The sequence below is a fragment of the Kogia breviceps genome, chromosome 9, assembly GCF_026419965.1.
Source record: "Kogia breviceps isolate mKogBre1 chromosome 9, mKogBre1 haplotype 1, whole genome shotgun sequence".
Classification (NCBI taxonomy): Eukaryota; Metazoa; Chordata; class Mammalia; order Artiodactyla; family Physeteridae; genus Kogia; species Kogia breviceps.
Window position 1 is genome coordinate 51,191,735 of NC_081318.1, and position 17,011 is coordinate 51,208,745.

At 42.2% G+C, this 17,011-nt stretch overlaps 1 protein-coding gene across 6 annotated transcripts in view; it reads left to right on the forward strand.

Moving 5' to 3' along the window:
• Window positions 1–17,011, forward strand: part of OSBPL3 (oxysterol binding protein like 3) — a 191,801-nt gene that overhangs the window by 83,237 nt on the left and 91,553 nt on the right. For all 6 annotated transcript variants that reach the window (XM_067042457.1, XM_067042460.1, XM_067042459.1 and 3 more), the window contains one exon: window positions 12,938–13,174. In XM_067042457.1, the coding sequence (XP_066898558.1) occupies window positions 13,079–13,174 (96 nt within the window). In that variant the 5' untranslated portion in view covers window positions 12,938–13,078. The remainder of the gene's footprint in view (window positions 1–12,937; window positions 13,175–17,011) is intronic.

Here is a 17,011-nt window from a genome sequence, read left to right on the forward strand (position 1 = left end):
GCCTTGTTGCCAAATGTTTGGCAGTGCCTTGGTCTTTTATTCTTCCCTATTCTTGATAGAAATAGAAGTTCTCTCTTGCCTAATTGAGCCTCAGGATGGCATATGTTTGCACATCTTATGCCCATTGGACTTGTAACTAGAGCCCCATTTTCACCTGGGCCTGACCCTACTGTTTCTCCAGGTGGGTGACAGTGGTGAGAGAGGACCCAGCTCAGAGGCTCAAGAAGAGCATTTTTGAATGGACCTAAATGCATCAAGCTTCTTATCCCTGTTGGATTTGGCTACCAGGTGCTTTGTTAAGTGAGAGCAGGTTCCAGAGTGAGTTCTGCTGTGCAACAAACACTTGTATTAGGGAGAAGGCACAAGAGCAGTCATACTTTCTGTTCCTGAAAGCTCAGGGAGGTGCCAGCTCTCGGTCCCTGGGGCATGTTGACAGGTACTTGCAGGAGCAGAAGGACCAGCTCCCCACCAGGCAGATCAATGGCCAGGGGGTGGAGGAACCTTCTGGGGAGCCTGCAACTGCTTATTTCTTAATGCACGTGGTGCTTATGTCAGTATATGCAAATGTAACATGTAAACTTTCATAGAGTTGTCTGTACACTTAAGATTTGTTCCCGTGGGGGAAGCTTCAAGATGGCGGAAGAGTAAGACACGGAGGTCACCTTCCTCCCACAAATACATCAGAAGTACATCTGCACGTGGAACAACTCCTACAGAACACCTGCCGAACGCTGGCAGAAGACCTCAGACCTCCCAAAAGGCAAGAAACTCCCCACGTACCTGGGTAGGGCAAAAGAAAAAAGAAAAAACAGAGACAAAAGAATAGGGACGGGACCCGCACCCGTGGGAGGGAGCTGTGAAGGAGGAAATGTTTCCACACACTAGAAGCCCCTTCGCAGGTGGAGACTGCAGGTGGCGGAGGGGGAAGCTTCTGAGCCACGGAGGAGAGCACAGTAACAGGGTGTGGAGGGCAAAGCGGAGAGATTCCTGCCCAGGGGATAGGCGCCGACCGGCACTCACCAGCCTGAGAGGCTTGTCTGCTCACCCGCAGGGTCAGGCGGGGGCTGGGAGCTGAGCCTCGGGCTTCGGAGGTCGGATCCCAGGGAGAGGACTGGGGTTGGCTGCGTGAACACAGCCTGAAGGGGCTAGTGTGCCACGGCTAGCCGGGAGGGAGTCCGGGAAAAAGTCTGGACCTGCCGAAGAGACAAGAGACTTTTTCTTGCCTCTTTTTTCCTGGTGCGCAAGGAAAGGGTATTAACAGTGCCGCCTAAACGAGGTCCAGAGACAGGCGCGAGCTATGGCTATCAGAGTGGATACCAGAGACTGGCATGAAATGCTAAGGCTGCTGCTGTCGCCACCAAGAAGCCTGTGTGCAAGCACAGGTCACTATCCACACCTCCCCTCAGGGGAGTCTGTGCAGCCTGCCACTGCCAGGGTCCCATGATCCAGGGACAACTTCCCCGGGAGAACACACGATGCGCCTCAGGGTGTGGAGGGTTGCAGGCTGCTGCAATGTCACACTGGCCTCTGCCGCCGCAGGCTTGCCCCGCACCCCATACCCCTCCCTCCCCCTGGCGTGAGTGAGCCAGAGCCCCCGAAACACCTCCTTTAACCCCATCCTGTCTGAGCAAAGAACAGACGCCCTCAGGCAACCTATATGCAGAGGCAGAGCCAGATCCAAAGCTGAACCCCAGGAGCTGTGCGAACAAAGAAGCGAAAGGGAAGTCTCTCCCAGCAGCCTCAGGAGCAGCAGATTAAATGTCCACAGTCAACTTGATGTACCCTGCATCGGTGGAATACCTGAATAGACAACGAATCATCCCAAATTGAGGAGGTGGACTTTGGGAGCAACGATATATATATATATATATTTTTCCCTTTTTCTCTTTTTGTGAGTGTGTATGTTTATGCTTCTGTGTGTGATTTTGTCTGTATAGCTTTGCTTTTACCATTTGTCTTAGGGTTCTGTCTCTTTTTTTTTCTTTTTTTTAGTATAGTTTTTAGCACTTGTTATCATAGGTGGATTTGTTTTTTGGTTTGGTTGCTCTCTTCTTTCTTTTTTTAAATTACTTAAAAATTTTTTTTAATAAGTATTTTTAATTTAATAACTTTATCTTATTTTATTTCATTTTATTTTATTTTATCATTTTCTTTCTTTCTTTTTTTCTCCCTTTTATTCTGAGCCATGTGGATGAGAGGCTCTTGGTGCTCCAGCCAGGCATCAGGGCTGTGCCTCTGAGGTGGGAGAGCCAAGTTCTGGACACTGGTCCACCAGAGACCTCCCAGCTCCACGTAATATCAAACGGCAAAAATCTCCCAGCAATCTCCATCTCAACGCCAAGACCCAGCTCCACTCAATGACCAGGAAACTACAGTTCTGGAAACCCTATGCCAAACAACTAGCAGAACAGGAACACAACACCACCCATTAGCAGAGAGGCTGCCTAAAATCATATAAGGTAACAGACACCCCAAAATACACCACCAGACGTGGACTTGCCCACCAGAAAGACAAGATCCAGTGTCATCCACCAGATCACAGGCACTAGTCCCCTCCACCAGGAAGCCTACACAACCCACTGAACCAAACGTAACCACTGGGGACAGACACCAAAAACAACAGGAACTACGAACCTGAGGCCTGCGAAAAGGAGACCCCAAACACAGTAAGTGAAGCAAAATGAGAAGACAGAGAAACTCACAGCAGATGAAGGAGCAAGGTAAAAACCAACCAGACCTAACAAATGAAGAGGAAATAGGCAGTCTACCTGAAAAAGAATTCAGAATAATAATAGCAAAGATGATCCAAAATCTTGGAAATAGAATGGAGAAAGTAGAAGAAATGTTTAACAAGGACCTAGAAGAACTGAAGAGCAAACAAAGAATGATGAACAACACAATAAATGAAATTTAAAATTCTCTAGAAGGGATCAATAGCAGAATAACTGAGGCAGAAGAACGGATAAGTGACCTGGAAGATAAAATAGTGGGAATAACTACTGCAGAGCAGAATAAAGAAAAAAGAAGGAAAAGAATTGAGGACAATTTCAGAGACCTCTGGGACAACATTAAACGCACTGACATTCAAATTATAGGGGTCCCAGAAGAAGAAGAGAAAAAGAAAGGAACTGAGAAAATATTTGAAGACATTATAGTTGAAAACTTCCCTAATATGGGAAAGGAAATAATTTTTCAAGTCCAGGAAGCACAGAGAGTACCATAGAGGATAAATACAAGGAGAAACACACCAAGGCACATATTAATCAAACTATTAAAAATTAAATACAAAGGAAAAATATTAAAAGCTGTAAGGGAAAAGCAACAAATAACATACAAAGGAATCCCCATAAGGTTAACAGCTGATCTTTCAGCAGAAACTTTGCAAGCCATAAGGAAGTGACAAGACATATTTAAAGTGATGGAAGGAAAAAACCTACAGCCAAGATTACTCTACCCAGCAAGGATCTCATTCAGATTCGATGGAGAAATCATAAGCTTTACAGACAAGCAAAACCTAAGAGAATTCAGCACCAAAAAACCAGCTCTACGACAAATGCTAAAGGAACTTCTCTAGGCAGGGAACACAAGAGAAGGAAAAGACCTACAATAACAAACCCAAAACAATTAAGAAAATGCTAATAGGAACATACATATCGATAATCATGTTGAATGTAAATGGATTAAATGCTTCAACCAAAAGACATAGACTTGCTGAATGGATGCAAAACCTAGACCATATATATACTGTCTACAAGAGACCCACTTCAGACCTAGGGACACATACAGACTGAAAGTGAGGGGATGGAAAAGATATTCCATGCAAATGGAAATCAAAAGAAAGCTGGACTAGCAATTCTCATATCAGACAAAATAGACTTTAAAACAAAGACTATTACAAGAGACAAAAAAATGACACTATCTAATGATCAAGGGATCAATCCAAGAAAAAGATATAACAATTGTAAATATTTATGCACCCAACATAGGAGCACCTCAATATTAAAGGCAAATACTAACAGCCGTAAAAGGGGAAATCGACAGTAACACAATCATAGTAGGGGACTTTAACACCCTACTTTCACCAATGGACAGATCATCCAAAATGAAAATAAATAAGGAAGCACAAGCTTTAAATACTACGTTAAACAAGATGGACTGAATTGCTATTTATGGACATTCCATCCCAAAACAACAGAATACACTTTCTTCTCAAGTGCTCATGGAACATTTTCCAGGATAGATCATATCTTGGGTCACAAATCAAGCCTTGGTAAATTTAAGAAAATTGAAATCCTATCAAGTATCTTTTCTGACCACAACGCTATGAGACTAGATATCAATTACAGGAAAAAATCTGTAAAAAATACAAACACATGGAGGCTAAACAGCACACTACTTAATAACCAAGAGATCACTGATGATATCAAAGAGGAAATAAAAAAATACCTAGAAGCAAATGATAGTGAAAACATTATGACCCAAAACCTATGGGATGCAGCAAAAGCAGTTCTAAGATGGAAGTTTATAGCAGTACAATCCTACCTCAAGAAACAAGAAACATCTCAAATAAACAATCTAACCTTACACCTAAAGCAATTAGAGAAAGAAGAACAAAAACCCCCCAAAGTTAGCAGAAGGAAAGACCAAAAAGATCAGATCAGAAATAAATGAAAAAGAGATGAAGGAAACTATAGCAAAGATCAATAAAAGTAAAAGATGGTTCTTTGAGAAGGTAAAAAAAAAAAAAAGATAAACCATTAGACAGACTCATCAAGAAAGAAAGGGAGGGCTTCCCTGGTGGCGCAGTGGTTGAGAGTCCTCCTGCCAATGCAGGGGACACGGGTTCATGCCCCGGTCCGGGAGGATCCCACATGCTGCGGAGCAGCTAGGCCCGTGAGCCATGGCTGCTGAGCCTGCACGTCCGGAGCCTGTGCTCTGCAATGGGAGAGGCCACAACAGTGAGAGGCCTGCGTACCGCAAAAAACAAAACAAAACAAACAAACACACACAAAAAAACGGGAGAAGACTCAAATCAATAGAATTAGAAGTGAAAAAGGAGAAGTAACAACTGACGCTGCAGAAATACAAAGGATCATGAGAGATTAATACAAGCAACTATATGCCAATGAAATGGACAACCTGGAAGAAATGGACAAATTCTTAGAAGTGCACAGCCTTCCGAGACTGAACCAGGAAGAAATAGAAAATAGGAACAGACCAATCACAAGTACTGAAATGGAAACTGTGATGAAAAATCTTCCAAAAAACAAAAGCCCAGGACCAGATGGTTTTACAGGAGAATTCTATCAAACATTTAGAGAAGAGCTAACACCTATCCTATTCTCAAACTCTTCTAAAATATAGCAGAGATAGGAACACTCCCAAACTCATTCTATGAGGCCACCATCACCCTGATACCAAAACCAGACAAGGATTTCACAAAGAAAGAAAACTACAGGTCAACATCACTGATGAACATAGATGCAAAAATCCTCAACAGAATACTAGCAAATAGAATCCAAAAGCACAATAAAAGGATCATACACCATGATCAAGTGGGGTTTATCCCAGGAATGCAAGGATTCTTCAATATACACAAATCAATCAATGTAATATACCATTTAAACAAATTGAAGGAGAAAAATGATATGATCATCACAATAGATTCAGAGAAAGCTTTCAACAAAATTCAACATCCATTTATGATAAAAACCTTCCAGGGCTTCCCTGGTGGTGCAGTGGTTGAGAGTCCGCCTGCCGATGCAGGGGAAATGGGTTCATGCCCCAGTCCTGGAAGATCCCACATGCCGCGGAGCATCTGGGCCTGTGAGCCATGGCCGCTGAGCCTGCGTGTCCGGAGCCTGTGCTCCACAACGGGAGCGGCCACAACAGTGAGAGGCCCACGTACCGCAAAAAAAACCCCCACCCCCACCCCCCACCACCACAACAACAAAAATACCCTCCAGAATGTAGGCATAGAGGGAACTTACCTCAACATAATAAAGGCCATATGTGACAAACCCACAGCCAACATCGTCCTCAGTGGTGAAAAACTGAACCATTTCCACTAAGATCAGAAACAAGACAAGGTTGTCCACTATCACCAGTATTATTCAACATAGTTTTGGAAGTTTTAGCCACAGCAATCAGAGAAGAAAAAGAAATAAAAGGAATCCAAACCAGAAAAGAAGTAAAGCTGTCACTGTTTGCAGATGACATGATACTATACATAGAGAATCCTAAAGATGCTACCAGAAAACTACTAGAGCTAATCAATGCATTTGGTAAAGTAGCAGGATACAAAATTAATACACAGAAATCTCTTGCATTCCTATACAGTAATGATGAAAAATCTGAATGTGAAATTAAGAAAACACTCCCATTTACCACTGCAACAAAAAGATTAAAATACTTAGGAATAAACCTACCTAAGCAGACAAAAGACCTGTATGCAGAAAATTATGACACTGATGAAAGAAATTACAGATGATACAAATAGATGGAGAGATATACCACGTTCTTGGATTGGAAGAATCAACATTGTGAAAATGACTATACTACCCAAAGGGACCTACAGATTCAATGCAATCCCATTCAAACTACCACTGGCATTTTTCACAGAACTAGAACAAAAAAATTTCACAATTTGTATGGAAACACAAAAGTCCCCAAATAGCCAAAGCAATCTTGAGAAAGAAAAACAGAGCTGGAGGAATCAGGCTTCCTGACTTCAGACTAGACTACAAAGCTACAGTAATGAAGATAGTATGGTAGTGGAACAAAAACAGTAATATAGATCAATGGAACAGGATAGAAAGCCCGGAAATAAACCCACAAACATATGGTCACCTTATCTTTGATAAAGGAGGCAAGAATATACAATGGAGAAAAGACAGCCTCTTCAATAAGTGGTGCTGGGAAAACTGGACAGCTACATGTAAAAGAATGAAATTAGAACAGCCTCTTCAATAAATGGTGCTGGGGAAACTGGACAGCTACATGTAAAAGAATGAAATTAGAACACTTCCTAACACCATACACAAAAATAAACTCCAAATGGATTAAAGACCTAAATGTAAGGCCAGACACTATCACACTCTTAGAGGAAAACATAGGCAGAACACTCTATGACATAAATCACAGCAAGATCCTTTTTGACCCACCTCCTAGAGAAATGGAAATAAAAACAAAAATAAACAAATGGGACCTAATGAAACTTCAAAGCTTTTGCACAGCAAAGGAAACCATAAACAAGATGAAAAGACAACCCTCAGAATGGGAGAAAATACTTGTGAATGAAGCAACTGACAAAGGATTAATCTCCAAAATTTACAAACAGCTCATATGGCTCAGTATCAAAAAGAAAAACAACCCAATCCAAAAATGGGCAGAAGACCTAAATAGACATTTCTCCAAAGAAGATACACAGACTGCCAGCATACACATGAAAGAATGCTCAACATCATTAATCATTAGAGAAATACAAATCAAAACTACAATGAGATATCATCTCACACCAGTCAGAATGGCCGTCATCTAAAAATCTACAAATAATAAATGCTGGAGAGGGTGTGGAGAAAAGGGAACCCTCTTGCACTGTTGGTGGGAATGTAAATTGATACAGCCACTATGGAGAACAGTATGGAGGTTCCTTAAAAAACTGAAAATAGAACTACCATACGACCCAGCAATCCCACTACTGGGCATAAACCCTGAGAAAACCATAATTCAAAAAGAGTCATGCACTACAATGTTCATTGCAGCTTTATTTACTATAGCCAGGACATGGAAGCAACCTATGTGTCCATTGACAGATGAATGGATAAAGATGTGGCACATATATACAATGGAATATTACTCAGCCATATAAAGAAACGAAATTGAGTTATTTGTAGTGAGGTGGGTCAGAAAGAGAAAAACAAATACCGTATGCTAACACATATATATGGAATCTAAAAAAAAAAAAAAGTCATGAAGAACCTCGGGCCAAGATGGGAATAAAGACTCAGCCCTGCTAGAGAATGGACCTTAGGATATGGGGAGGGGGAAGGGTCAGCTGGGACAAAGTAGAGAGTGGCATGGACATACATACACTACCAAATGTAAAAGAGATAGCTAGTGGGAAGCAGCCTCATAGCACAGGGAGATCAGCTTGGTGCTTTGTGACCACCTAGAGGGGTGGGATAGGAAGGGTGGGAGGGAGGGAGATGCAAGAGGGAAGAGATATGGGGATATATGTATATTTATAACTGATTCACTTTGTTATAAAGCAGAAACTAACACACCATTGTAAAGCAATTATACTCCAATAAAGATGTTACCAAAAAAAAAAGAGTTGTTCACTTTACTGTATATAAGTTATGCCTCAGTGAAAAATAAGGGAGGAAATAAATTATTGTCCTTAAGTTGATGTTCACAGTCTGTTAGCAGGGAAACTATTGTATTTGTTCAAAGCAGTAATCCTCTCGAGTTAGAGGTTGTCTGTGGAAGAGTCACTGGGAGGGGTGAAAGCACCAAGGGTCTTTCATGTGTACCTGCTTCCTCATCTACTACACCCCTGGATCCATGGCCTGGCCTCTGGCCAGTGTCTGTCTCCCTGCAGGGCTTTCTCTTTGCCATTTTACTTAGCTAATTGGAGTAGTCACACCAGACTTCCATGTGACTCCCCTTTGTCAAGGTCTTTCCTGTGGTGACACCTCCAGGCCAGCCTGCAGGGTTCCCTAGGTTGGACACAATAGCTGCCTCATTCCACGTGACTGCCTTACCTCTCCAGTACCTTAGTCTTGGGCTACTACTGCCTTCATTCTTTATTCTGCCCTGTTTTAAGCATATCCTTTCCCTAGAATTTGACTTCTTTTGCCCTTTAATTTGCCCCTGGTAATTTTGACTGAATTTTTGATGAAGCTAGGGGGATGAAACATATATTTCCCTAGGCATAATCTTAAACTCACCTGGGGATGGATGTGGGAAGGGCTGTGGATTCTCACCCTTTCTTTTCCAAGAAGAAGAAGGAGGAGGAGGAGGAGGAGGAGGAGGGGGAGGGGGAGGAGGAGGAGGAGGAGACAGGGGTGAGGGTCACAGCAGGTGGTACTTTCAGAGGCCTTAACTCAAAGTACCAATTTAAATGAGCATGGGATTTAGCCTATTCACAGCCCTGGCCTTTGTATCCCTTGCCTGTGAAGTGAAATTTGGCAGTGGTTAAAAGACAACGATCATTCTTTTAATCAACTGCCTCTAGGAGAGGATTATGGTGTTTCTGTTCTGACACAGTTTCAGAATTCCTGTGACTCTTACTTTATGGCCTAAGTGCTCTTTTTTGTCTTTTCTGCACATGTCACACACCACCTCTCAACCCATGCTCTCATTGTCAGAATCTCAGCCTTGAGACAAAACAAAACAAAAACCTTCCACACACAAGCAGAGTCCCTTTGTTGGTATTCCTCATCCACTGTGGAACCGAGTGTCATAGCAGTGGCTGTTCCCACAGACATTTCATCATTTGGGGTTTCCATCAGGTGTTTCTTTTTTTCTCTTTCTTAAACAGCAACCGCCAACACTGCTATTAAACAAACTATGAATATAGCTTAACAGCCTCTCTTGGCAGTTTTTAACTAGACTGCATTTGCTTCTAATTTCAGGTACAATTAGTCATGCCTCATAAGTAAAGCTAACTTTACAAAAATGCTGGTGTTGGTTTGCTTTTAGTCTTATTTCTTGTTGGATTCAGTACATAATGAATACAGAGATTTGTGAGTGTGTGTGGCGGAGGGGGGGTGGTTCTATGAAAGCAACGTGGGAATTGAGTTCTATGCCTACAGGTACCTTAATTTTATTTTCTGAGATTTTGTTATTTCTCTGCATTGTCTTGGTTTCAGATTATGGCCTTAGCATGCTCATTATTTAAGAAGTGTTAGTGAAAGGCATAGGAGAATTGAGTACTTAATAATTAACCAAAAGTTTGATATAATATTTAACTAGCTCCTTCCTGGACAGCTATATAACATCTTTCTTTTAAAATTAGACTATGTGAACACTAAGAACCAAATGAATTAGATACAAAACTTTTTTTTATTGTTGTTAACATGCTTGGGAAAGTTGTAGAATTTACTTAGTGTGTCAAATAAAAGTCTGAAGGCAAAACCTAAACATGTTAGTCACCCTTAACTCAGGGCTGTGGGTAAAGGCAGTGGTTCACCCCTAAAGGGGTGGCAGCCCAGCCAACTACTTGTAAGTGTAACCAGATGAAGCAGGTACCAAGTTTGGCTGTTTGCTGCTTGAAAGGCCAATACTCAAGAGATACGTGTTGGTGGGAAAGGAAAAGTTGCTTTATTCAGGAGGCCAGCAATCTGGGAAGGTGGTGGACTAATGTCTTAAGACCATCTCCAAGTTGCCAGTTAGGAGACAAAGGTCTTAATGACAGTGTGAGTGACGGGGCTGCAGGGTGCGTTGACCAGCTTGTGCAGAATCCTCCGATTGGTTGGCCTCAAGGTGAAGTTTTGAGCGTCATCCATCTTCCAGTTTCAACTGGCCTGGGGTCTCCGTGCTTGAGGTCAGCAGTTTTCATCTGGTGAGGGTCTGCTTCCTGTAGAAACAACTCAGGAATGTGTGTCAGGCCTTTGTATCTTTCAAGGAACTGAGAGTTCAGTGACTGCTGATTTAATGTCTAAATTGTTACCAGTTTCCTGGCACAGCAGCTATTCTTTGTTTCTACACCTTCACATTTCCTAATCACTAACTGTTGAGCCAGCCTTTTGAGACTCAGGGGAGACCTGGGAGACTAAGCTTCTCCGTATTAACAAGAGGCAGGCAGAGGACATGCAGAGTCCTGAGAAGGCTCCATAGGCTCTTGCTTTGTCACTTTGATGCTCCTCATTGCTGAGGAGGCACAGCTGCAAAACATGAAAGGGAATAAAGTTTTGGATAGAGAGGTTAATCATAAAGTCAGCAGAGGGACTCAGTTTCATAAAGGGGTCTCTGCCAGTGCCCTGGTCAATCCCCTTCCCCACCAGAGATCCTCGCCATCTTGGAGATCCGTACTGTACTGTGGAGAGAATGCAGCATTGCCTCTTCAAAGCTGGCTTACGACATGCTCCCTCCTGAGTCTTCCTAGTTCAGCTCCTGAGTTCTCTTAGGTCCCAAAGATGGGGCAGTAGCTGTTATCACCAGACCTGGCCATCAAGGCATGCTAATTTCCAGCACCAAGCTTAAAGGCCTGGAACCTAGCCTGGATTCAGTCTCTTGCCAGCTGCATGACTGGGCAACTGACTTAACTTCTCAGAAACCTGGCTTTTTCCTCTGTGAAATGCAGATAATACCCATCCCATCAGACTTTGATTAAATGAGACGCTGTGTGGGAAACCCATATTATAGTGCTTGGCAGTAAGTAGTATGGACTCAACAAATGATCATTGATTTAATTACTAATATGCTAATAGATGGATGGAAAATTCTGCTTTCCCCCATAGTTTTAGTCACATCATGTTATAGTTTTTTTATTATAAGATGTCTCCAGAAACCTTTGGTAGAACAAATTACCCACCTCTATCCCCCAAAAAACCAGAAAGGGATTTTTTTTTAATTGTAGTAAAATGCATAACATAAAGTTAACTTTTTAACCACTTTCAAGTGTACAATTCAGTGACATTTAGTACTTTCACAGTGCTGTACAACCATCACCATTATCTAGTTCCAGAACATTTTAATCACCATTAAAGGAAATCCCATAGCTAGACTCCATTCCTCAAGTCCCCCAGCCCCTGGCAACCATTAATTGGCCTCTGTCTCTATGGATTTGCCCACTCTGGATATTTCATATAAATAGAAACATACACTATGTGGTTTTTTGTGTGTCTGGCTTCTTTCATTTAGCATAATGTTTTCAAGGTTCATTTATGTTATAGCATGTATAACAGAAGTGAATAATAATCCACTGTGTGAATATGCTGTTTTAGTCTGTTTGGGCTGCTATAACAAAATATCACTCTCTGGGTGGCTTATAAGCAACAGAAATTTATTCCTCACAGTGCTGGAGGCTAGAAGTCCAAGATGAGTATGCCAACATGGTCAGAGGGTCCTCTTTGGGTGGCAGGCTTCTCACAGTACCCTCCCATGGTGGGAGGGGCCAGGAAACTCTGGGGTCTCTTTCATAAGGGCAGTAATGCCATTCATGAGGGCTCTGCCCTCAGGACCTAACACCTCCCAAAGGCCCCACCTCCTAATACTATCTCATTGGGCATTAGGATTTCAGCATAAGAATTTGGGTGGAGGTGGCGGTTAGGGGGGAGGTGTAAACATCCAGACCATAGAATATACCATATGTAGTTTATCCATGCATCAGTTGATGGACATTTGGGTCGTTTCTACCTTTGACTATTGTGAATAAATAGCATTGCAGTGAACATTCCTGTACAAGTTTTCGTTAGAATACTTGTTTTCAGTTCTTTCAGGTATATACCTAGAAGTGGAGTTGCTGAATCATATGATAATTCTATGTTTAACTTTTTAAAAACTGCCAAACTGTTTTCAACTATGGCTACACCATTTTGCATTCCTAGCAGCAATGCCTAAAGGTTGCAGTTTCTTCCAACACTTGTTATATTTCAGTGTTTTGATTGTATCTATCAGGGTTGGTATGAAGTGGTATCTCGTGGTTTGGGACGGTTTTTATAGTACAGATTTTGTATGTGTCTGGACTCAAATGTTCTTACTCACGTTCTTAAGCCTATTATATTGCAAAGTTACACGAAAAACCGCCTATACATAATTTCCAATAAGAGATAGGTATAATGTGTCTTTTCCTTCACAGCCCCTGATGTGAGTAACCATCGTGGCTCTGTAATCTGTAGTGTAGATAAACCACTTGTGGGCAATCAGTGCTAATTATAGATGATACCTGATGCCTTGTACCTTCTCTCTAATTCTTTTCTTTTTGTTTTAGGGATTTCCTCTGGGTCATCCAAAATGTTTTTAAAACATATTGGATAAAAGCTGAGCCACCTGCTTGTGTTGGACTTCCATACTCTCTGCTCCACTGTCTTCTATGGCATTTTGACTACATCAGGGCCAAGGACCGCTGTTCATGATGAGTGATGAGAAGAGCCTTGGGGTGTCCCCCAAATTGGTCTCACCTTCAAGGAGCACAAGTAGTTGCTCTTCCAAGCAGGGAAGTCGACAGGTAAAGTTTAATGCATATTTTAAGATGCAAATTTAAATCAAGAAGTTTGCAGATTAAAATCTGTACATTTACTTGGGAACTCCTACTTCTCAGTTTAGAAGCATTTGCTTTCAGTCATATCTTAATTATCTGAGAAGAATAAACTTTAAATAATTTTAATAATGCAGCTCATGAGCCTACTGGATGGGAAGAAATGTATTTGTCTCTTTGGATTATTTTACTCAATCGTTGCAACTGTCCTCCAACACGGTTATTGATATTCCTGTTTTCTCCGTGAGGAAGCTGAGTCAGACCAACTGAGTTACCTGCCCAAGGACACATAGCTAGTCTATTAAGTGGCAGAAACAAGAAACCAAAGCTCATTGTTTGACTCCAGAGCCCACACTTCCCTTTATACCCTACTAACCAAAACAAAAAAGCTAACAATAACTTTTCCAGTAATTATAATATCCTCCCACCCTCTGCTTCCTTCACTTTACCAAACCTTTTATGACATATTCCAACCACAGAATGCACCGTTATAACTTCGGGTCTCACCTGCTTTACTTCTCTAACAGGCAAGGGAGGCAAGTCAACAGAGAAGTGGTCAAAAGGGATCAAGTAGGAAGAAGAAAGAAGTGAAACAAAGGACTGCATAATTAACTCCTAAATAACTCTCAGCTAATTATACGTTGCTCCTTGATTCCCTTTCTAAAAAAAATCTCTGTTAGCAGAATTTGCTGGTTTTAGATCCATGGCAGTAAATGCACATTAATTATTATAATTCTTTCACCTTCAATTAAGTCAAAAGAGAGTGGGCTGCCCAAAAGCTGTGGGTTTACAACCGAGGTGGTCTTGGAGCCTTTTCAGTGTCTGCTGGCTGTGTTGGCATTGCCTTTCCTCCATGGGACGCACTGGCCTAAATTGGCTCTGAGTCCTTGGTTCCAGATTGGAAGCAACAGTCAAGCAGCCTCTCACCTCAAGCAAGTCCACGCATCACCACGGGTCTTCCCCTTCCAGTGTTGCCTGGGACAGGGAGCTTGCCACCTCTCAATACGGCTTCATGGCATTAGAATCTATAGTTCTAGACAAATTAGATTTTGCCATAGGGGCATTTGGGGAGCTCTCCAAGATCTCCCCTGAGGGGTTAGGAAGAATAATTTTTTCATCACTGTTATCACTTCCTTCTGGGATTAAAAAAAAAATGACTAAGGTTACTCCTTGGCTAACATATCATGGCTCTGTGGGAGTTCTAGTTTCATGAGGGTAGCTAATCTCACCCACTTTGTCTGCTTTCCACGGGGGTGTTTCTCTCCCTAAGCCGAAAGTCTGGGTGGGATTAGAGCCGAGTATGTGATCTTCCCCCAGCCCTTTGCATTTAGTAGCATCTATTGCCATGTCCTCCTTGGATAAAGGGAGAACACATGATTCATTCAAACAGCCAGTGCTTATAACACCATAGCAACTGGAGCAGTGCAATGAATGAAATTCTAGGACTGAATACCATAGAAACTTTTTTTTGATGTGTTATTTGAAATTGATTGATTTGGTTTTCACAGAGCTTTTATTTTTGAGGTTACATCATAGAGAGTAAGAGGAATGTGCTTGAGGCCTCACCTTTTTTCTGACTTAGAATGGGTTGGTCATTCAGCCATTCATTCATCAATTGGTCATCTTTTTTTTTTTTTTTTTTTTTTTGCGGTACGCGGGCCTCTCACTGTTGTGGCCTCTCCCATTGCGGAGCACAGGCTCCGGACGCGCAGGCTCAGCGGCCATGGCTCACGGGCCCAGCCGCTCCGCGGCATGTGGGATCCTCCCGGTCCCGGGCACGAACCCGTGTCCCCTGCATCGGCAGGCAGACTCTCAACCACTGCGCCACCAGGGAAGCCCAATTGGTCATCTTTTATATTTAGGATCTCTCACTTTAATTTGCGTGTAATGTTGCTTTATACACATAAACACTTATTTTCCCTCTGTGCCAGAGAAGATGGAGAATTTAATAAGTTCATTCCAGCTTTAGCCTGAGTCTAGTTATAAGGCCAAGTTTAATTTTCAGGAACCATTTTCTTATTCAATCCACTTTGCCATCCTTCTATCAAAGAAAGGTGTTCGGTTGCAGGACTGACTCAGCTTTTCCCTCTGTGTTGTCCACCTTGGCAATCCATGTCCATCCCGCATCACATACTGTCCCAAGACTGTCTTTTAGTTTCTGAACGTGCCACAGAGGTACAGGGACCTTGGAAGTTCTTACCTGATGGCTCTTAGGGAACATAGCCATATCCAGGGGTCTCTTGGATGCTAAATGTAGCGACCATGCTGTGTTTCCAGTCACTTTGCTGGAAAGTACAAGTTCACCATTTAAAACTTCAAGATTTATGTAATTTATTTAATTTGAGGAATGTTCAAATATAACCAATGAAGATAATCTGTGCAAAAACCTACTTGTTTTTAAAGCTCCAGATTAAAGTCATTTTTAGGTTGTTCTATTCATTCCATCTGGAGGAGATAAGTCTGATGTTAAGTTTATTGGCCATCTTCCTTAATGCTAGTTTTTCTCACATACTTTCGAATTATAGTTTAGGGCGCCATCTTGAGCTTGCTTTCCCTGTGTCCTTTCTTTGCACTCACCTGTGATTTTCTATTACCTACTTCCTACCTCTGATGACCCCAGCCCAGAGCCAAGTCTGATATTTGCAGCTGGGGCCTCTGTTCCACATCAACCAGGAGTATATAAGAGCCACCACCAGGCTAGCGTGCAGCATGGCCAGGTCCTGGTTGTGAGACTGTCTGCATCCTACCATCTCTCTGGATAGGCAGATTTTTAACTCTTTTATTTTTTTAAAAATTTTTTTAATTTTTTAAAATTTTTTTGCTGTATGCGGGCCTCTCACTGCTGTGGCCTATCCCTTTGCGGAGCATAGGCTCCGGACGCACAGGCTCAGCGGCCATGGCTCACGGGCCCAGCCGCTCCGCGGCATGTGGGATCTTCCCAAACCAGGGCACGAACCCGTGTCCCCTGCATCGGCAGGTGGACTCTCAACCACTGCGCAACCAGGGAAGCCCTGGATAGGCAGATTTTTAAAGCCTCCTTTCATCATGGTGTAGGGCTTCCCCCTCCACATTTTCTGATTTCCAGCAATAAGCTAGCTCAGGTCCCAGCCTTTTCCTGGGGATATTTGTAGCTTCATTAGCCCACTGAAGTAGGACTCCTGGATGCCTCTGTCTGCAGTATCCTTTGCATTTCTATTTTGTGTCTTATCCGTGAGATATTGAATCTTGTTTTGTTTTTTTTTTCCCAAATCACACAGACATATGAAAAAAAACCCTACATGTTTATATTTTTATATATTTTTGCTGTTTGGAGCTCTTGAGGTGACAGGGAAGGGGCACTAAATGCATAAACTTACGGTACAACCTTGGCTGAAAGCCTTGGTCTTCTGGAGTCATTTTCGTTTAAATTCTCATCCATCATTGCCAGGTGACATTGGTTCTCTGTACTGTAGCCACACTGGCTTTCTTCCAGTTCCTCCCACTGAATTTGCCCTTGTCCTTGTTTCTTGAACTGAACTTGAACTTGTTTTTCCTATCCCAGAGCCTCCTCATGTAAATCTCTAGAAGCCCTCATTTATGTGTGGAGACTCCCCTTTCCAAATATCTGTGTTAGAAGAGCTTGCTTCCTTAATGGACAAAATGATGAGACCTGGGTGTTAAGTGTGATCTGTGTTTTTCATTTCTACAAATTGAACTCAAGACAAAGTTTACAACTTACAGCCTTGAAAACGTAAGGAGAAGGGTGTTGTCATCTTTTAACTTAAATACTAGGGCTTTTGAAATTTTAAATATACTATGCCTCATTTT